Source organism: Oryctolagus cuniculus, chromosome 3 (genome assembly GCF_051225735.1).
Source record: "Oryctolagus cuniculus isolate XC-2025 breed Fujian yellow rabbit chromosome 3, ASM5122573v1, whole genome shotgun sequence".
Lineage (NCBI taxonomy): Eukaryota > Metazoa > Chordata > Mammalia > Lagomorpha > Leporidae > Oryctolagus > Oryctolagus cuniculus.
In genome coordinates this window covers 169,704,140-169,726,872 of record NC_142869.1, presented here as the reverse complement: position 1 = coordinate 169,726,872, position 22,733 = coordinate 169,704,140, and the positions used below count along the sequence as shown (strand labels likewise).

General features: G+C 44.5%; 1 protein-coding gene across 4 annotated transcripts in view; it reads right to left on the bottom strand.

Moving 5' to 3' along the window:
* EXOC4 (exocyst complex component 4) overlaps positions 1–22,733 on the bottom strand; it is an 867,110-nt gene that overhangs the window by 122,320 nt on the left and 722,057 nt on the right. For all 4 annotated transcript variants that reach the window (XM_002711996.6, XM_070071324.2, XM_089328633.1 and 1 more), the window contains exon 14: positions 4,567–4,745. In XM_002711996.6, coding sequence (XP_002712042.4) covers positions 4,567–4,745 — 179 coding nt within the window. The remainder of the gene's footprint in view (positions 1–4,566; positions 4,746–22,733) is intronic.

Genomic DNA, 22,733 nt, shown 5'->3' with positions numbered 1-22,733 from the left:
AACCCGGTGTGCTGGCGCCACAAGGCGGAGGATTAGTCTATTGAGCCACGGCACCGGCCGGAAGTGTTCTTAAGTACATTAAAGTAGTTTACAGACACTTCTGAAGAGAGAACAACACAGGAAAAATGTTTACACCCATGCAATGGGGGCTTCAATAATAATAATAATAATAATAATAATAATGATAAGATGTCCTCTTTAGATAGTAAAGTTGCTTAAGAGGCAGAACTACAGTATATAATCAAGGAAGCTGTAGAATCTCTACTAGAGGTTTCTACAGAACCCCGGACAGAAAGGAAGGCCTCCCCAAGGAAGCAATGCAGACAAAATTAGCTCTTGAGCCCCTCTCCACGTCCCTGTAGTCTATTTCTAAAAGTAATGCATCCTAAAACAAAAGATAAACTGAAAAGAAAGTCACTAGTGTTAAAATTGGGGTATAATCTCAGGATTTTTTATGTAGGTCACATTTTTGCTCTGAGATTTTTCTTAATCAAAGTGATGTCAGAGGGGCTGGCTTGTGACACAGTGGGTTAGGACGCCACCCCTGAAGCCCGTGTCACATATGGGTGCCAACCTACAGTGGGTTCGTATGCCACCTTTGATGCCTGCATCACAAATGGGTGCCAATTTGAGTTCTGGCTGCTCTGCTTCCGATCCAGCTCCCTGCTAATGCACCTGGTAAGGAAGCCTTAGCCTTTGCCACCCACATGGGAGATCTGGAAGGAGTGCCATACGTCTAGCTTTGATTTAGGCCAGCTCTGGCTATTGTGGCCATTTGGGGAGTGAACCAGTGGATGGAAGATCGATCGATCGATTGATCGCTCTCTCTCTGTAACTTTTTCAAGTTTACATAAAAAATAAATCTTAAGGAAAGAATCTTCATTTAACTCTCTGGCAAGCAGCACCTATTATTTTGTACTTTTACTACAAGGTCACAGTGGTGATCAATGGGGAAAATAACTATCTGGATCACGAATTCACAATGCTGTGTATGGTCCTTCTCAACATCCCTGCCTGTTAGATCAGACCCTGAACAGGAATGTATTCTAGAGGTGGGGATGGCAGACAGACTAGGTTGGGGTTGGGGAGAATGAGGCAGACAACAAGACTTGGGCAGACAAAGAGAACCAGAGAGACCCTCCAGAGAAGGTCAGGCAAGGTCAACCCCAGCCCTCTCTGGGTCTCTGAGGCACTTGGCCAAGAATGCTCTTTTGGTCTGGGATCTGATGGTTCTTGGACTGCTGCTAGCCAATAGGGGAAATGCTTCCCTACAGTGGGAAGCAAAAAGGAGAACACACCAGGAGGGAAAGGGGGTAGGGGACGGGGTAGGGAGAGGACGTGGTGCACAGGTGGTCTGTGATGTGATGGGACTTCCTGAGCCTCCGGATCCCACCACACCTGAAGCCTCTCAATGACCAGTCTGATGATCCATTGCATTCCTTTTCTTTTGACTAGCTTGCAACTTTCATCTAAAAGGATTTTAAATGGAACAGGTGTAGGGAAGGTTAAGGGGGAGAATCTCAGAAGATATGGAACAGGAACCAAGCACTGTAGTACCACAAAAGTAAGGGTGGTGCCTTATACAGCAAGGAAACTCTCTTACGTGTAAAGGAGAAAGAGTAGCATTTAGATAAATACCAAGAGAGGGAGAAAAATTACCTACCTGTTAGCCACTGTATTCTCCAGGGCAGTGCAGGGCCAGCTGTGCCTTGCCCCAGAAACTCAACACTTTCTTCAGGATGACATAAAATGTTTCAGATGGATGAGAGTCCTGCTCTACTACCCGATGAGATCTTCTACTACGAAAACGATCTTCTGCAAACTTCCTCTTGCCCATTACATAAATACCTTCTTAAATGTACTAAGACGAACAGGATGTGGAACAAGAAAATAAACCTAAAATCTTATCATGATTTCTTCCCAAACCACTGAGTACCCACAAGTGCAAGATAAGAGGCCAGCATTTTCTTCACGCTATCCCGTCTCCAGGCTCGGAAACGCTTCTGGTGTGGTAACCATTTTTCATTTTTCAAAAGAATAATAACCAGCTGTCCCTTATTCCTTTGCTAGAGCCACACTGACAAGGAGCAATCAAAGTAGCCGATTATCAGAGGGTCTCCCGCTTTGTTCAGATTATAAACGTCAATGGGCATCTCTCCCGGGAGTTCCGTGAGAGGCCTGTGCGAGCCCGGCTTGTTGGTAGTGGGCTAAACCACAACGCTGGGTGCTGTGTGTCAGCAGAGACACCACAGGTGGTGACTACGGCTCACCTGGGTGTGCACTTAAATCACTCACTGGGTGGAATGATCACCCCGAAAGGAACCGAGACGGCACAAGTTATAAAACAGGGTGGAGCACATGCAATCGAGTGTGAACGGGTGTGGCAGAAGAGATCACTGCCAGATAGTGGACCTGATTAAAGCTATGGCTCAGGCGTCCCCTCAACCAGGGACTCTGAGTGACAGGGACACAACAGCTAGCCTGTGCGACCACAAAGCTCGGTGTGACTCAGAGGGCACCTTCTCCCTCGGAACGGTCGATGCCAGCTCAGGTGCGAATCCCCGGTGGGGTGGCTCGCTCTGCAGGTAAGGCACGGCCTTGCCTTGTGGAGCTCTTTTGAGGTGGACAGGATAGAAATCCAGAATACTGTGCCATTACAAAGAAGAGATGAGATTATTAAATATTAGACACTGACGGCTCTTCTAAGTGCCAGGGCCTCTTGCAAACGCCGCTCACAGACCTACCCAAGGAGCCCTGTATTTCTGAGAGTCAGAGGAAACCAGGAAAACAGACACGGGTCCCTTTTCAGAGCTGTGTAGTGTTTTGCAGTTAGTAAAGAGAAAATGAGTTGTGTGTGTTTGTATGTGTGTGTGTGTGTGTTTGTATGTGTGTGTAAGTGTGCACATGCGTGTTTAAGAAGGGAATGCAGTAGGTCTAGGGGATAAAATGGATAACTTAAACTGCTGCTTGTAATGGAATTGTCTGACATGATGGGACTGTAAAAGCCTAACTGGATACCTCCCGACGCAGAGCCTGCTCAAGGCCGTGCCCAAGACATACGTGATGGGTGGATACATCTTCTATAGATTTCTGAGACTAAATATGTATACGTTTATCATCAGGTAAAAATGTTTACAACAAGAGGTATTCTTTGATTAGATTGATAAGCAGATTATGTGGTCTTCCTCAGAGGCCCACTCTTGCCCTGCCTTCCCGCCTCCCTGGGGCTGGGTAGGTGGCCATCATGAGCCTGTAGGTGTGGTGAACATTCAAGGGACTCTGCAGGCTCTGGCTCTGGGTGAATTTAATTCACGCTTCGTCCATCTCTAGGTTGGAAACATGGCTGATCAAGGAGTAACTTCTCAAGGGACACTCCCTACAAATACACCCGGTCATCCTTTTCAACCACCTATGGATCAATACTACTCAGTATTCAGAACCAAGAAGCTGTGCCTGTACTGAACTTGTGGAGATTTCTTGTTTCTTGCCATTTCCCCCTAAGCCATACAGTGTAACAACTGCTCATATAGCATTTACCCAGCATTAGGTACGTAAGCAGTCCAGAGATGACTGAACGTCAACTGGAGCTTGTGTGTGGCTTACATAAGATCTACACCATTCCGTAGTGGGGGGACTTGGGCAGCTCTCAGTGTCTCAGGGGAGAGGCTCTGGAGACACTCCCACAGCGGATAAGCAGGGGTGACTGTAACTCACACTCAAGTGCACAGTGCAAATAGAAGTATATTCTTTCGGATGATCACCTTAATATTAGATGCAGGGCTGATTTTGCTTCTTTCTTCCAGCCATGATTTTGCTTTATTTTTTTCTATCTAGTTTTCATCTTTCCACTCAGCTATTCAAAACTGCCTTTCCTTTATTCCTGCTTTATTCTTTCATTTTTCCCTCTGACTATTTTAACTGCCTTAAACATACTTCTGAGGTAACGCTTTTAAAAAAGTATTTACCTTAGAGTTATAAAAGTTTATGTACCCTGAAGTTTTCAAATTACTTTTCTATGAGTCATCGGTCCTTGGTAGAAAAAAGTATTTCCCTTTTCATACCCTATTCCCTAATCTCCTTGAAATTTATTATTATTATCCAGAAACCATCTCTCTCCCAGAACTCTTGTCTCCACTGTCTGTGTTTTCTGGCACCTGATTCATTTCTATTCTTCTCTTTTAGACATTCTTTATTAGCTTTACATCAAGTTACAGTGAGAACATCAGCTATGCATTCAGCCCTAAGCACTCAGTTTCTCCCCTGGGAGAAGGAAGACAGAATATGCTGTTTTCTGCCCTGAGCTACAGTGCTTCAATCCAACGCAAAGGAGGTTTTCTAAGGTTTAAAATAAAGCTATGTTAGCATGGACCCTTCCTGGAGTTTCCAACCCCACACAAGGACACTGGGATTAGGTTCTTTCCCGGAAGCACAAGGTAGGAGGGGCAACACACACGCATGCTGCGACAATTTGCCACAGGTGCCCACAAGCCTGCATGCGGTGACAGGTGTATGCTTTCAGCCTGGGTCCCCGGTCGTCCGCGCTACAGCTGTCGCGTGGATACTCACTCTGGGATGCAGAAAGGTTGGAGAAAGCGGACTTGGTTCGGCCTGCCAACCATTCCAGGCTTTCGTGCATGTTGGCCAAGCCTTTGAGGTCGCTGACGTCACGGAGGATGTCCTGCGCAGGGATGAGTTTATCACCCAGGTTCCCAATGAGAACTTCAGACTCCTTGCCAAAGGCTGCCCTGAGAGAGAGTGAGATCAGAAACATGCTTTACATTCACAGGGAAAAGGCTGGGCGTGCAACACTGTGTAAGGCATGATTAGCCCTGCACTGTCACAGGCACTACTTAATAGTTAGCATGCTTTTCCCCAGGTTTAACTTCAAGGGAAATGCTCATAAGCCTGCTTAAAGTTATCCAAACATGGAACAGAATTCTTCGAAGAAGAAAGAAGTGACCGCAATGGTTGCATCTCTGACAGCAACTAGTAATGCCTCAGGTGGTGGCAGTCCCTGGGTCGGCTTCTGTGCTGTTTCCTGCTGGGTGTTTTCCTCGCCTCTCCTCCAGCAGTGGAGGTTGGTAAATGTCCGAGGGTGTTAAACATGTACTTGGCTTGAAGATGATTACAGAAAAAAATAAAACAACCCAGTTAATATGCCTGCTGAAACTATTTTAAATACCTAAAAGCAGGAGCCGGTGTTATGGCAGAGAGGATGATGATGCCCCCTGAGACACCAGCATCTCATATGGGCGCCGGTTCATGTCCTGGCTGCTCCACTTCTGATCTGTCTTCCTGCTAATGGCTTTGGAAAAGCAGCAGGTGACGGCCCGAGTTTTTGGGCCCCCGCTACCCATATAGGAGACCCAGATGAAGCTCCTGGCTCCTGGTTTCAGCATGGCCAGCCCTGGCCATTGCTGCCAAGTGGGGAGTGAATGAGCAGATAAAAGATACCTCTCTCTCTCTCTCTCCTCTCTCTGTAACTCTGACTTTCAAATAAACAAATAAATCTTAAACAGCAAAGAGGATCCAGCCTGCTTAAGGGAGAATTTAGTTGAGATGCGCGACTGACTTCACTCTTTTATTCATTTTCTTATTCTAGGAAGGATCTGAGGCAAACTAGAAATAAGAATTAAGACAGTCATTATTTGGAAAAAGAGACCAATAAAAATCAACGTTGCGATCTTTCTACTACCTTGAAGAACATAACCAGGCGAGATTCAGAGAGCGCCCAGTGTCTTCAAAATGTCCTTTGGGGTTGAAAGGTCAAGTTCCACAGGGTAACAAAGGATGGGGCTGGGAGGGACCCTGGAGGCGTACGGCACGGCCTCTAAGGAGATGGAGAAATAGAGCCTCAGAGAGCTAACTGTTCGGCCTACGTAGCACGTGGGTGGCGAAGTTGCGGCTCAAACTGCCTACTTTCCACAGCTCTCTGTTTCACAAAGAGAGAAAGCTAACATGAGAAAAAGACGCCTGCGGATGTGAGGGAGAAAAAAAAAATCATGTCTTTTCAGGGATGTTACCCGCAGAGGGCAAGCTAAGGGGTCTCCAGAGGAGGCTGGATGGTTCAGGCCCCTGGAGGGTTTTCCTCAAGTCCCAAGGCTTTTCGGACTGCAAACACCTGACGTGAGCGGAGCGGAGGGCTTTTATTTAAGCAGAATGAGCCAAACTAACTTCCAAGTAAGCAATGATTAATAACCGCCGAAACACAGTCAGAGATGCGTATTGGACGCACAGGTATGTAGCACCTGGCACGAGGGCTGCTGGTCATCGTGGGCAGAAGCAACTTTTGGGAATTAAATGCTTACTCAAGATGGTTATGCTCCTAAGGAGTGACTCAGCATTAACCGCATCTCAGCAGCCACAGTGATGGAGTGATCCGGCTAAGTGACAGCTACAGGGGCGATGAAGAACACAGCACTTGAACCTGACCTGGGGGGCTTGGGCCCCCAGTCCTGCCTTTCCAACTGGTGTTCTGGTGGTGATGCTCAGGCTACTTCTCTGAGAGGATTTCCTCAAACAGCAAGGGCTGGGTGAGGCTGCGCAGCTGCAGCTTCCCTGGGCGCTGCGGCCTAGGGGTAGCAGCCCCACAGGAGGCAGTGTAAGGAGTCATTAGGTGGTTTAGAAAGCTTTTGCTTGAGAAAGTTTCAAAAATTGCCAAAATAGAGAAGTGTAACAGATGCCCACGTGTCCGTCTCCCAGCCTCAACTACCAACCACTCACGGTGAATTCTACTCCATCTGGCTCCCTCTTGGAGTATACTGAAGTAATGCATTCAGGAGATGCCTTTGTGTGCTTAACACACTGCATGGAACTTGGAAGAACCTAATGTTATTCTTAGGTATCTTGAGATGGCTGCTTTGTTTAGCATCAACCCCAGGTATGTGACAGTGAATACATTTAAATGGGTAAGAGTGAGCGGGAGGAAATTAGTTGGATCTCAAGGACTAGTTAATACATGGAATCTTGGAATACCACACATAAATCACTGGTCTCTCCATGCAGATTGGTCAGAATCTCAAGAAACTAATAACTGTGACAGAAAGCACTCGCTGCCTACCAAGTACCTATTGTCCCATTTTTTTTTTTTTTGGTTAAAAAAAGAAACTGATAGTTTGAGTCATCACTATGTCCAATTTAAAAATAAAAAAATAATAATTAAAAAAAAACCACAAAATTTCATTGTGTCATGCAGATGTGGTGGCCAATGGGATGCATAAACTAAGACCGAAAGATAGCATCATAAGAAAAGTCCCTCCAGCAATGTCAATTGGCAGGGACCTCCCCAGCCTTCCCACTCTTTGGGATGTGGCCACAGCAACTAATTCTATCAGAGCTCTCTACATGGAAGTCAGTGCTGGGAATCACGGAGCCGAAAGAGAGGAAGTAACCAGCACCCGGATGACTTCCTGGAGCTGCCATGCAGCCCCCAAAAACATGCCTCCGGGCTTCCCGTCACAGGAGAGAAAGTGAGATGCTTTTTATTTAAGCTACTGCTATTTTGAATTCTTGTTACTAGCTGCTAAATGCAATTTCTAACCCACACCATTATCTCATTCACATAAGTGATGTCATCCGCAGAAAACTTTGCTCTGAATTTAGAGATTCCTAAAATCCAGTTCCTGGGAAAAGCAGAGCGCTGTCTCCTCTATGATATGAGCCCAGAAGACAGTAAGAATATCATTCCCTGGGCTGTCACTCAGTCAAGTTGTAAATATTTAGTTTTCTTAATCTGCCCTTATATATCAATTCTTCCAGCCCCTTAATCACTTTTGAAAGATATAACAGCCACACACAAAAAAATGCCTCTGAGCTGGGTGGTTGAAAAGCAACAGGGGAGGCACACAGCTTTGAAAGCCAGGCTTGGAGCCATTTTTATGCATGTAGGTGTACCCGTGGGCGGAATGTGACAATCAAGACAAATGTGTCTGTGTAGAAGACTAATCCTCCGTCAGGGGATCTCTGGGCCTCGGGCTTGTCTGTGGTGCCCTTCAGGGCTAGCTAGATGTCTACCCAGTTTCCCGTCGGCTCACTGAGATTCCCTTAACTTCCTCAGATGGGAGAGAACAGATGCAGAAAAATACAAACTGCCTCCCATTGAATACATAGTAGACATCTCATTTGACAGAATCCATAATCACCCCCTAACAACCTGGAAGGAGTGCAGGAACCATGACATGGAGGAGAACTGATTGACAGCCAGAAGCATTGTGCGCGCGTGCACACACACACACACACAATCATCCCTTTGAGGATTTATGTGTGTCAAAGAGCTTGGCGAAGTTTTATATATTGTAATAGCATTAGAGGGATGGCCTTACTGCTCGACTATAAATCTTTTTTAAACCCTCTGATTTATTAAATAAATTATGGTATATCCACACTACACAAAAATATGGAGTCATCGGAAATTCTATAGTAGAAAATATTTGACACCATAGACAAATGCTTGGTATAGGTTATTTTCAGCCATGATATACAGCTGAGTAAAATAAAGTGTTATAAACTGTGCTATATGGTATTCATAAGAATTATGCATACAAGATGAAGAAAATATTGGCTATCTAATCCCAAGATGTCCAACTCTGTGATTCAATCATGCTTTGTGCTTTTTTCCATGCAGTCCACATTTTTTTTTCCTAAGAAACATGTAAAGTTTTTAACTAAAAGAAAAATTGGAAATCCCAGCACAAATGAGAAAAGTTTCAAACTGGCCCATCAGAATTCCAGCATGGAAAAGTGCAGGCCGTGGGTGTCACAGGGAGGTGGTGGCTGGTAGGCTTGTAGACTGCCCTGGACTTGCGGCTCCAGCGGCCAAGGACTGTACTGCTGGGGGACTCCCACCCGGCGTCCGGATCAGTATTATTTCCCGCTTCTAGGTCTCGAGTTTTACATATTCTTCCTCTTCTACTTATTAAGAAAACGTATTATTTAATGAAGACATGGCATGGGCAACAGGAAAATCATTATGTCGAGAATGTAAAGTAATAGAAACCCAGAAATCACAGGAGCTCAGTGTTTGCTCAAAGATGATTTGACACAGCCAGGAACAGACATCGAATGCAAAGCCTGCAGGCTTTAGGTGCTGAGCCCTGCAGGGGGAGTCACCGCAGAGCCGGCTGGCCAACATGCTCACATGGAAGCCTGTAAGACTGAAGAAGGAGTTACACCTGCAAAGCTTAATTTTTGCCACACAGTCAAAATCTTTAAAGAGCTCATTCTGACAAGACTTTAAGAGCATTTTGCCAAGATTGTTCAACCTGTTTAACTTAGTTTTACCACATAATTATAATCTTTAAAGAAGTCTATCTGACAAGAATTCATTTTTGAGAATCTTGCCAAAGATGTATGAAATTGTCTCCATTTAGCTTTTTAAATAATTCTGCTATCTGCTGAAAGAAGGGCAAAGAAATCTGCATTATTAGCATGTTTTCCAGGCAATTGTGAAATAAACATTATAAATGGTTTCAAAGATATTGATTTGCAGATCTGTGCTCTATCTTGCCCTTAACGCATAGACTCAGACCCATTCCTCTCTCCCTGACCCCTCCCCCAAGCTTTCTACCATTGCTTCCTACTGTTGAGTCCAAGAGCCTAGGACAGCTGCCTGAAGTGTCAGAATTCCACAGGGGAAGGGTGAGCACTGGCTAAGGCGGCACAGCACCTGCCCCTTTGGGGAGCGGTGTCATACCCACACTGTAACAGACACTCTGGGTATCAAACTGCCTCCCTCACCTCAAATAGTTCTGCCAGCTCCACTGTCGGCTGACTTACTCAAGGACTTAATCATAATCATGGTGTCCCGTTCAACCATGTTTCTAACCAAGAGCCTTATTTTACAGTAAAAGAAGTGAGGCATGGGCCACACTCCATGAATTACCCTCTTGCTGGACATGGACGGCCCTGGAGGAGCTGGATGACAGAAGTGTTAAATGACCTGGGCAGGACCGGGCTATGGTTCCCATTGGACGGCAGCACATACAAGCCTGGAGTGCTGGAATACCACGTCCCAGAAATCAACATTCTCCCCCTCCCCCTCTTCTCCCAATAATCAAGAAAATGTGAGCGTGAGAGCCAAAGACTTAATTAGTAAAACTACTCATGGAACTCTTGTTCCTGTCCTTGCAACTCTGGGCAAACAGGTCTAGAGGTACCCAGAAGAGAGTTCTACCCCTGGAGGACACAACGATGAGTGCGTTACATTGGAAGGAGAGGTCGTCATCGGGCTGCTTTGAAGCCCTGTCCTTTACCAGTGCCTGGACTGAGTGATGTGGTTTGCCAATGAGAAAGTAAGTTGCTGCTATGTGGTAAGAGCAGGCTGGACAATGCTGGAGTCACTGGGAGCCCTCTGAGCTCTTCCAAGTCCACAGTAAAATGATAGGAAAACCACAGCACATTCATAAAGCCAGGGCCACCGAGAACCTGGCTCTTGAAGGAGCAAAGTCTTGGTAAACACAGATAGGTGAAGACTTCTGACCAGTCGAGGTGCAGGAAGAGGACAAGAGCCCCAGGGATGGTGGTGGCAAAGAAAGTGCTAAGTAGCACCTGTGGCCTTGAGACCAGTTGCAGAAATGGGGAGAGCACCAGCCTCACCTTTTAATGCATGTGTTAACCAGTGGGATTCTGTTTTACACTTTCCACCTATTTCTCTTATTCTGGCAAAATATACATTGTAACAAAATATATCATATTGACCCCCAACTTTTCCATCATCCAAACTAATTCTGGGCCCATTAAACTAAGTTCCCTGTCCCTCCTCCTCTCAGCCCCTGACATCTACCATTCTCTTTTGTGTCCACGAGTTGACCTATTTTAGAGATTTTATTTGGGGAATCAGACAACATATGTCCTTTTGTGTCTGGTTTACTTCATCTAGCATAATAATGTTTTGGACATTCACTCTTGCCGTAGTATATATTAGAATTTCATTTATTTTTTTGACTGAGTATTATTCCGTTGTATGTACACACCACATTTTGCTTATCCATTCACTTGCTGATGGACATTGAGGTTATTTTTGCCTTTTGGTGTGGGCGAATAATACCACTACGAACATTAACATACAAGCTTCCATTAGAGGACCTGCTTCCGGTTCTTTTGGGTATACACCTAGGAGTGGAAATGGTGGGTCACATAAATCCATGTTTCACTTTTTGGGGAACAGCCAAATTGTCTTCTACAGTGGCTGCCCTATTTTACATTCCCAATTCCCACCAGCAACAAAGAAGGGTCCCGATTTCGCCATGTCCTTGCCAACATTTGCTATGTTCCATTTTTTTTTTTTTTTAAATGACAGCCATCCTACTGGCTATGACGTGGCATTTCCCTTACTGTGTTATATGGGGGCACCAGGACTGACTGACATTGAAGGCTAGCTTGGAGGTCACTGAGTGGAGGAACTGTGTCTGACCTGAAAGGGAGCACTGTGGAGATCCAGGATTTGGGGTGAAAACTGTGACTGATGAGACTGTGGCTCCCCCCTGCTGGGCAGAGAGGAGAATGTCTTTAGGTGTTGAACCCTATCTTGTAATAAACAGAAGCTTAGACAACATCCAAGCTAGGTGCAGGAGGGTGAGAATGGACACAGAGTAACACCAGGGATAACCTCTCCCACCCATGCCTCAGCTCTTCCTGGCTGTGCTCACATTGTGGGGGAGGCAACTGGCCCAGGCACCTGTTCTCCAGGCTCCCAGCTGGGTCTCCACAAGAGAAGGCCCTGGTGGGAAACAGCAGGGCAAAGAGTGGCCTGGCACTGGCCCTTCCCTGCCTGGCTGGGTGGTGTCTCTAGAAATGCAGCAAAGCGCTAAACTTCCCCTGGCTCCGGCTCCAGGCTCCTGCCACAACCCACCCTGCCTTCTGGGTGACACACTCTCCTCTCCTGCCCCTGCAGGATTCTGACACCTGTGGTTGTCAGCATGCGGGTTACCTTCAAGTCCTTGGCCCTCAGCTCCTCGTTAATCTACATAAGCAATGCCCCTCATCCCAGCTGCCCCCTGCACTGGACATGGCTCCCGGTTTCCATGTTAGATGTTCATTTATACAAAACCTCATAACGATGTTTGGTTATATTCAATGCTGGTGGGAACTGATTGGATTCTTTTGCGCAGGGGCTAATTAGTTCTGTTGTACAGGTAGAGACACTGGGACATGGTAGGGTGACCTATGGAATGTCACTCAGCCATTACATGGCAGCCCTTCAGCTAAGGAAGGATTTTAAAAGGTCAGGTCACTTGTCTGGATTCCCAACAATACTGACTGATTCATATGCGATGTGACAGGGACACTTCCATTTAGCACCTCCGCTTTTTACAACCACTCAATCTCCAGCCCTTTCAAAATCTGTCTAATTTGTCTGTGTCAAAAATAATGGGGGCAGTATCATTCCGATGTTTTTTTTTTTTTTAAATCAGGCTTCTGAAAACCGCTCTCCTAAAGCAATCTTAGCCAAACCCTCATAAATAGGGAGTAATAAAATTGTCCAGTTATCTTGATTATAATACTATTTTTTTTTCCTCCTGGAACTTGGAAGAACTCTTCCCTAAGTCTGTCTTCAATGGTTTTCACATACATGTATTTCATGACCCACTATCATTGAGCGTATCTATATTTAATAAGTAACGGTGGGGCCGGTGCTATGGTGTAGCAGGCTAAGCCTCTGCCTGTGGTGCCAGCATCCCATATGGGTGCTGGTTCGAGTCCCGGCTGCTCCACTTCTGATCCAGCTCTCTGGTATGGCCTGGGAAAGCAGTAGAAGATGGCCCAAGTCCTTAGGCCCCTGTACTCACGTGGGAGACCCAGAAGAAGCTCCTCGCTCCTGGCTTCAGATCAGCCCAGCTCTGGCCATTGCGGTCATTTGGGGAGTGAACCAGCAGATGGAAGCCCTCTCTCTCTGCTTCTACCTCTCTCCGTCTATAACTCTCTCAAGTAAATAAGTAAGTAAGTAAGTAAATAAATTAATAAATAAAAGAAAGAAAGATATATAAAAATAAGTAATGGTTCCTCTTCAGAAGCCTATCTCCTTGTGCAATTATGGTCGTCATGGGTTTTCTACTTGCTTTCTCTGCCATTTCTTCTGATACAGGCCCATATCACTTCCGCCACTGAAACACCTGCAATGCTCTTCACTCACAGATGGGGCTGAGCAACCCCACACCATGCAAGGGCAGCCTGGGAAGGAAGGAGCAAGGTCCCTGGTGTGTTCTGACAATCAAGTTGCAGGTGGGAAAATACCAGCCACTCCTCTTCTCTCCGGTTTTGCTCAGGACTTGGAACAACATTCAGTTACTCTTTTATTTGTTCTTGGTTGAAGGGGAATTTGGGTTTCTTGGTGTCTGCTCACCCAGGGGAGACAGCCACAGAACTTAACCGTGAACATCATTTCCCTTGTGCCTTTAAATCAGCTTGTTCACTGGGACAGGCACAGAACACGAGACTCGGGGATTTATCGTGTTCTGGCTCTGAAAGATCTCTTTGCAATCAGTTTACAGTGATTTGCATCCTGGCTATACCAAATATATAACAAGCTTAACAAAGGAGGCTTAAACAAAATACCTGATGCCAAACTCCACCTGCAGAAATTCTGATTCAATTGGTCAGGAGTAAGGTTCAGGCAGCTTTATTGAGATATAATCCATATACCATGAACTTCACTCACTTACATGTACGGATTGGGGTGGGTATTTAGCCTAGTAGTTAAGATGCCGGCATCCCAGATCAGGTGCTTGGATTTGACTGGCGGCTCTGGCTCCTGACTCCAGCTTCCTGCTAATGCAGCTCTGGAAAGCAGGATGATGGCTCAAAGAGCTGATTTCCTGCTGCCAACACGGGAAACCTGGAATAAGTTTCTGGCTCCTGGCTTTGGGTATTGTAGGTTTTTGGGGAACGAATCAGTGGGTGGAAATGTTGTCTCTCTCAAATAAATAAATAAGGTCCTGTATTTATATTAGTCAGAGCTTCTTAGGATGACGGAGACATCCTAAGAAGAAACACAGTATCTATTAGACTCTGCTCTTACCCATGTCCCAGAACCCTAACTTACTTTCTGTTTCTACAGATGCCAAATATTCAAACGTGACTTCTGTTTACTTATACAATAAGTATTATGTGATCTATTGTGACTAATTTCTTTTCACTTGGCAGCTTTGCAAGTTCATTAGTGTTCAGGCACGTAGCAGCACTTTCTTTTAATACCAAATAACATTCCATTGTATGGATATACCTCATGTGTCTGTTCATCAATTGATGGACACTTGAGTTGTTTCTACTTTTTGATTATTATGACAGTGCTGCTGTTGAACATTTGTGCATAAGTTTTTGTGTAGATTTAAGTTCCATTGTGTTGGGTATAGTCATATATACTTCAGAGTGGAATGGCTGGTTCTATGATGACCTCATTATTAACATTTTGAGGAAATGCCAGACTCCTTTCCATAATAGCTTTACATAATACCACTTTACATTCCCACTGGTGTTGTATGAGGGTCCTGATTTCTCCATATCCTTGCCAACATTTGCTTTCTGTCTTTTTAAATTATGCTCATCCTGGTGGGTATTAAATAGAATCTCATTGCGGTTCTGATTTGCACTTCCCTGATGGCTAATGGTCTTTTCATGTTTTAAAACTATCTATATATCTTCTTTGGTGAAATGTTTAACCCAATCCTTTGTTCATTTTTAAAATTGGGTTGTCTTTTTATAGGGATGGGGAACCTTGTTTTCTGCCAAGGATATTTATAACATCTATATCATATTGGATATTTATAATATCATTCATAAGCCATACAACACTTCAGCTTAGAAATGAGACTGCTACTGATTTATTGAATTATTGCCTGCCATGGCTTTGGGTCTATGACTGTGCCTCCTGACTGGATCTCCAAAGAAGGTAAACATTTTTCAGGCATTTTATAGAGAAACGGAGGCACACAGAGGAAGAGGTGTGCATTCTGCACATTGTGGCGCAAATGGAAACAGAACTTCTCCTTTTCGTTCATTGATCAGGGCCACAAACTGGGCTGTCTCACAAGGTGCAGTCGGTTTAGCATTTCCCTTTGCTCAAGGATTCAAACAGGCCCTCTCAAAGTCATATAAAAATTGTTTCTTAGCTGGGCATTGGACGTTGTTGAACACTGAGCTGTCAGGCAGTGCTGGAGGGGAGGCAACGCGGATCCGAGAGATCTCAGAGGAGAGCTCCTTCATAACAGGAGGCGGCTTCCTTCTTTCTAGAACCAGCTTGCTTGATTCGTGGGCAAGTGCCCAGCACTACAGTGCATCTGCAGCTGCCTACGGGGAAACAGTGTTTGTTCCCGTCTTGGATAGGTTAACAACGTCCAGATGTTCAAGAGCTTATGTACAAGCAGAGACAGACACAAAACTCTTAAATTTCAACACAGGAGGACTCAAAGAAAACAATGAGTGGATGAACACACAAGAGAAGTGGCGAGGGAGGAGGGTGGACGTGTCACTTCTCCTGATGGGCAACCTGCTTCATGGGCTGGGCTAGGCTACGATGCGGAGCCTTTCCACAAGGGGCCTGATCCTTTGTGTACTGAGCTGCCCAGCTGGTCTTCGTTTTTATATTATTATTATTTTTTTAATGGAGGGCCAGGGAGGGATAGTTCCACCATTATGCTGCGCTCAGAAAAACATGCTGAGTTTTTATTAAGAGCAAGGAACTATGAGAGACGTGAGCGCACCGTTACTGAAATGGCAGAAAACCCTACGATACCTATCTCCTCCAGTTATTCCCTTTTCAAAGTCATGTTCCTAAGCCACGCTCCAGCAGGTAAGAGGCTGTTAACGATTCAAACAAACTGCTTAACACATAGAAGAGAGAAAACTGAGTGTGCCTAATGCATGTGCATCTTGGAAATTCTGGAATCCTTGTTGTTTCTAAGAATGGAGAACAGAGAATGGAGAATGATATCCACTATTGCCTGCCAACTCTCCTCTGCTGCCCCCAACCATATGCATAAACACTGTGTATTTGCATGTATACGTAATACATAGAGGGGTGTGTGTGTGTGTGTGTGTGTGTCCTAAAAAGGAACAGAAGTAATGACAACCAGGAGGAAGGTGCACAGAGGTTGCAAGATGGCTGCAGAGGGAAAAGGCTTGCTGACTGTGACCAGGGGAAGGTAGCAGCAGAAAAGCAGAGGAAGTGCATTCGGGGGGAGGAGCTGGAGAGAAGGTCTCAGTGGAAATTCTACAGAAAGAAGAGATGCCACGCAGCAGCATGCACAGCAAACATATGTGGCAGTGAGTGGGGACGACACCTGTGATTCCCGCAGCTGGGGGCTGGGGAGGCGAGGAGAGAGCAGACTGCGCAGCCACGTCACTGGTGATCCCGCCTGAGGGAGTGTCGCTCCCCGTCTTCGTGGAGGAACGACACAGGACCCTGCGCTGTTCTTTCGTCTGCTCGGCCCTCCCCGGGTTTGCTGCTGGTTCTTCCCGGGTTGGCTACCGTCCCTTCCACCTCCGTGGAAGGGCGGTTCCCCCTGCCATATTCCCCACTTCCGTGGGGGAGCGGCACACCGCCGGCCGGCGCTCTCGGGGGCTGCACAGGTGTTCCCCTTAGATGTTCCCCTTAGATGTTCCTGGTGCATGCTGTCTCTCTCCTCCTTTATAGTCCTCCTCCGCCAATCCCAACTCGGCTGCCCACACGCCGAGTACGCTGCTCTCCTCCAATCAGGAGCAGGATCAGCTCCTGGAGGTCATCACTCAAGTTGGCAAGAGGCAGCTGCGTAGAAGCTGTTTCCTCCTCTCCCAGTGCCATATTGTGGGAGAGCAGATGCATAGAATAAGTCTTAATTCCAGTAACTTAGTCTAGTCCGGGTTGCTCCCCACAAGGGAGAACCCCGCAGAGCACACAGACTCTGAGTCCAGCCTAGAGCGCTAGCGAGGGGCCAGGCTGCCCACCCAAACCCTTCAAAGAAAAACACATTTTTCCTCTCCATCCCCTGACAAGGGCGCCTGGCGACCAGCAGGGAGAAAGTATCAATCATGCACAACGAGGGGGTTTTATCAGGGATGTAAATCCTGCCTTCCCCACTGACTTGAGTCTGGCCTGGAGGGCTGGAGGGGGCTGAGCACCCACTTAGGACTACGAGGCGTTCCCATCCCCCCAACTCTATCACAGGCTTTAGGGCTCCAAGTGCCAAGGCAGAGGACCTGGTCCCAGGCGGCTGGCTCTGGAATCGCTTCTGCTTTCTCCACGACGGGGCAGGGTCACGGGGCTCAGAGTGGACCTGCACCTTGTGACTGTGCTGCAGGAAATGCATGTGTCCCAGGGCGCCTGGCTATTTAAAACAAATGTTAGTGGATCTAAAGGGAGACGCAGACTCCAATACAACAATAACGGAGGACTCTCATCAATGGAGAGATCAATTAGACAGAAAATCAACAAGGAAACAACAGAGGTTATCTACGCTATGGACGCAATGGAGCTAACTGATATCTACAGAACATGTCATCCCATGCTGGCAGAATACACATTCTTTTCATCAGTCCATGGAACTTTCTCTAGCATAGACCATATGCTAGCCCATAAAGCTATTCTCAGCAAATCCCCGCCCCCCCAAAAAAAATTGAAATCATGCCATGTATCTTTTCTGACTACAGAAAAATGAAGCTGGAAATTAACAACCTAAGAAATTCCAGAAAACACACACACACACAACATGCGCCTGAATGAACCGTGGGTCACAGAAGAAATCCAAAGGGAAGTGCAGAAATTCCTGGAAAAGATGACAACACAACAAACCACAACTTCTGAGATATAGCAAAAGCAGTGTTAAGAGAGAAGTTGATAGCAATCAGTGTCTACATCAAGAAATTGGAAATACATCAAATAAATGATGTATCAATGCATCTCAAGGACCTAGAAAAATAAGAACAAATCAAACCCCAAACTAGTAGGAGGAAAGAAATAATTAAAAATTATATAATAAACAAAACTGAAACGAAACATAATACAAAAATGTACAAAACATGAGACAAAAAAACATGATACAAAAAACATGATACAAAAAAAATGAAGAGCTGTTTTTTGAAAAAATAAACAAAACTGATACACCATTGGCCCAACTAACCAAAAGAAAAAATAAGAACATGATCCAAATCAATAAAATCAAAGATAAAAAAGGAGATGCAATAACAGATACCACAGAAATAAAAATAATCACCAGAAATTACTACAGTTTTATACCAACAGATTGGAAAATCTACAAGAAATAGATGGATTTCTGGAACACGCAATCTGCAAAAATTGAGTCATGATGACACAGAAACCTAAATAGACCAATAACCAAGATGGAGATTGAATCAGTAATAAAGACCCTCCCAACAAAGCAAAACCCAAGATGGCTTCACTGCTAAATTCTACCAGACTTTTAAAGAAGAACTAATTCCAATTCTTCTCAAACTATCAAAACAACTGAAAGGAAGGGAATCCTCCCAAATTCTTCCTGTGAGGTCAGCATCATCTTAATTCCAAAACCAGAAAAAGAGAGAACAAAGAAGAGAACTATAGAACAATATCCCTGATGAACATGGATACAAAATTCCTCAAAATAGTATTTGAAACCAACACATCAGAAAAATCACTCACCCAAGCCAACTTTGATTTATCCCTGGTGTGCAAGAATGATTCAACATAAGCAAATCAGTAAATATGATACATCACATTAACAGGTTGAAGAATAAAACCATATAATGATCACCTTAAGCAAAATGGGCACAGAAAGAAAAATCCTCAACACACAGAAGGCAATATGAGAGACGAACAGCCAGCATCATATTGCATGGGGAAAATTGGAAGCATTTCCACTGAGATCCAGAACCAGACAAGGATGCCCACTTTCACCATTGCTATTCAATGTAGTTCTGAAAGTTTTAGCCAGAGCCATTAGGGAAGAAAAACAAATTAGAGGGATAGAAATTAGAAATGAGGAAGTCAAATTATACTTCTCTGCAGATGACACATGGTTCTATATACAGGGGAACAAATAGACTTCACTAAGAGACTACTGGAACTCGTGAGAGAGTTTGGTAAAGTTGCAGGATATAAAATCAACACACAAAAATCAATAGTTCAATAGTCTTTGCATACACAAACACTGCCAGGGCTGAGAAAGAACTTATAAGATCAGTACATTCATAACAGGCCGGCGCCGCGGCTCACTAGGCTAATCCTCCGCCTAGCGGCGCTGGCACACCGGGTTCTAGTCCCGGTCGGGGCGCCGGATTCTGTCCCGGTTGCCCCTCTTCCAGGCCAGCCCTCTGCTGTGGCCAGGGAGTGCAGTGGAGGATGGCCCAGGTGCTTGGGCCCTGCACCCCATGGGAGACCAGGAAAAGCACCTGGCTCCTGGCTCCTGCCATCGGATCAGCGCGGTGCGCCGGCCGCAGCGCGCCGACCGTGGCGGCCATTGGAGGGTGAACCAACGGCAAAGGAAGACCTTTCTCTCTGTCTCTCTCTCTCACTGTCCACTCTGCCTGTCAAAAAATAAAAAATAAAAAAAAAAGATCAGTACATTCATAACAGCTACTAAAAATGGCTGTTACCTTCAAATACATTTAATGGAGGAGGTGAACAATCTCTATGATGAAAATTACAAAACATTAAAGAAAGAAATAGAAGACACACAAAAATGGAAGAATCTTCCATGTTTTTGGATTGGGAGAATTAATATCATCAAAATGTCCATATTACCAAAAGCAATTTACAGATTCAATGCCATCTCAATCAAAATACTAATGACTTTGTTTTCAGATCTATAAAAAATGATGCTAAAATACATTTGGAAACATGAGACCCCAAATAGCTAAAGCAATCTTAAAAACAAAGCCAGAGGTATCATAATACCAAACTTCAAGATACTGCAGGGCAGTTATAATCAAACAGCCTGCCACTGGCACAAAAATTGACATGTAGACCAATGGAGCAGAATAGAAACTCCAGAAGTTAATCCATGCACCTATAATCACTGATCTTTGACAAACAAGATAAAATCAATCCCTGGAGAAAACAGAGTCTGTTCAATAAATGGAGCTGGGAAAATTGGATCTCCACATGCAGAAGTATGAAACAAGGCCCCCAGCTTACACTTTAAATAAAAATCAACCCAAAATGGATCAAAGATCTAAATCTACAACCTGGTGCCATCAAATTACTAGAGGAAAACATCAGGGAAACTCTGCAAGACATTGGCATATGTAAACACTTCTTGGAAAAGACCCCAGAAGCACAGGTAATAAAGACCAAAATAGATAAATGAGATTACATCAAGCTAAGAAGCTTCTGCGTTGAAAAGGAAACACTTGACAAATTGCAGAGGCAACTGATAGCAGAAGAAAACATTTGCAAACTATGCAACTGATAAAGGATTAGTATCCAGGATCTATAAAGAGCTCATGAAACTCAACAGCAAAATAAAACAAACAATCCTCTTAAGAAATAGGAAAAGCATATGAACAGGCAGTTTTCAAAGGACGAAAAAGTGCTCACTAGCCATTGGAGAAATGCAAATCAAAACCACAATGAGGTTTCACCTTACCACTGTTAGAATGGCTATCATCTGAAAATCAAAACATGATATATGCTGGAGAGGATGTAGGGAAAAAGGTACCCTAATCCACTGTTGATGAGAATGTAAACTAGTACAACCGTTCTGGAAGACAGTATGGAGATTACTCAAAGATCTGAAAATAGATCTAGCATATGACCCAGCCATCCCACTCTTAGGAATTTACCCAAACAAAATGAAATCAGCATATGAAAAAGTTACTTGTGCCCTCATGTTTCTTGCAGCTCAATTCACAATAGCTGAGACATGGAATCAACCCAAATGCCTGTACTCAGTTCTAGTCTCCCATGTGAGCGGCAGGAGCCAAAACACTTGAGCCATCACTGTTTTCTCCCAGGTTCTGCACCAACAGGAATGTACAGTCAGGAGTCAAAGCTGGGTATCAGAGTTGGGCATTCCAGTGTGAGATGTAGGCATCTTAACCAATGTCTGAACTGCTCTAATTCAATGCTCACACCCCAGATCTTACTGTCTAAGTAACCAACTCCAGTAAAAGAAACCATGGTTCCTTAGAGAACCTAGGGTGATCCCAGGTTTGAGCAGAAAATATACAAGGTGTGCTTGCTGTACCAGAAATCATCAAAGATTACTGTTGACATATCAAAAGAGAAAAGAAGATTCACATGACTATATCCAGGACAATTTGAATATTGAGGAAAGCAAAGGTAATGATGACTTTTTAGCTATGATACGGTAATTGGTATGGCATTAGCTCTCCTGCCATGGACCACCCATAAAACTAGACAAAGAAAATTAAGTAGAGGTTGAACAACAGGCATCCTGATCCCTGGTACAAAGAACATAATAAATGCTACTATGCTTGTTGTCTGGTGGCATTGTCTGTACTATATTCACACACAAACACACACACACACGTATATGCATGTGTTCAGGTATATTCATATGTGACTCTATACAGTGAAGATATTCACCTGTGTGTATATTGGTATATAAAATGTGTATATGTATATATATGTGTACATATCTGTGTATCAGTACAGATATGTATGTATACCTCCCAACTGATAACCACAGAATACACAACTGGATAACAGTACAATATACATTCATTCCAGTTACATCTACAAGCGTCATCAAGACAGACCTTATTCTGGACCATACAACAAGTGCAATCAATTTTAGAGAACTGAATTCATTAGAGAGTGTGTACCTGACCACAAAATAATTAAAGTACAGGGGCCGGCACTGTGGTGTAGCAGGTTAAGCTGCCTGCAGTGATGCCAGTATCTCCTGCAGTGCTGGTTTGCATCCTGGCTACTCCACTTCAGATCTAGCTCCCTGCTAATGTGTCTAGGAAAGCAGAGGAGAACGGCTCAACTGTACCCATGTGGGAGACCCAGAAGAAACTCCTGGCTCCTGGTTTTGACCTGGCCCAACCCGGCTTTGTGGCCATTTGGGGAGTGAATCAGCAGATGCAAGACCTCTCTTTCTCTATAACTCTGCCTTTCAAATAAATAAAAAGAAATCTTTTTAAGTTAAATTGTCAATCAATAACAAAATAAAATCTGGACAATTTCTGAATATTTGGAATTTAAGCAACACATTTCTAAATAATCTGTGGTTTATAAAAGAAGTCACCAAGGGTAAGAGAAAGCATTTTAAATGGAATGATAAGCAAAACAACATATAACATTTGTGGTACACAGCTAAAGTATTGCTTAGATAGAAATGTACCAATATAAAAGTTTAAATTAGAAACATTAGAAAAGAAAAAGTGATTAAAATACGGGACACCAGCTTTCATCATAAGAAGCTAGGGACTAGCATTGTGGTGTAGCAGGTAAAGAAACTGCCTGCAACACTATGAGCACCAGTTTGCATCCTGGCCACTCCACTTCCTATCCAGCTCCATGCTAATGTGCCTGGAGAGCAGTGGAGGATGGCCCAAGTGCTTGGAACCCTGCTACCCACATAGGAGACCTGGAAGAATCTCCTGGCTGCTGGCTTTGGCCTCGTCTAGCTCTGGCCATTGCAGTAATTTGGACAGTGAACCAGTGGATGAAAGACTGTTCTGTCGCTGTCCCTCTCTCCCTCTGTAAACTCTGCATTATAAACAAACAAACCAACAATCCTTTTTTAAAAAAAAGAAAAAAAGCTAGGGGTAAAAGGTCAAACTAAACCCAAAGTATG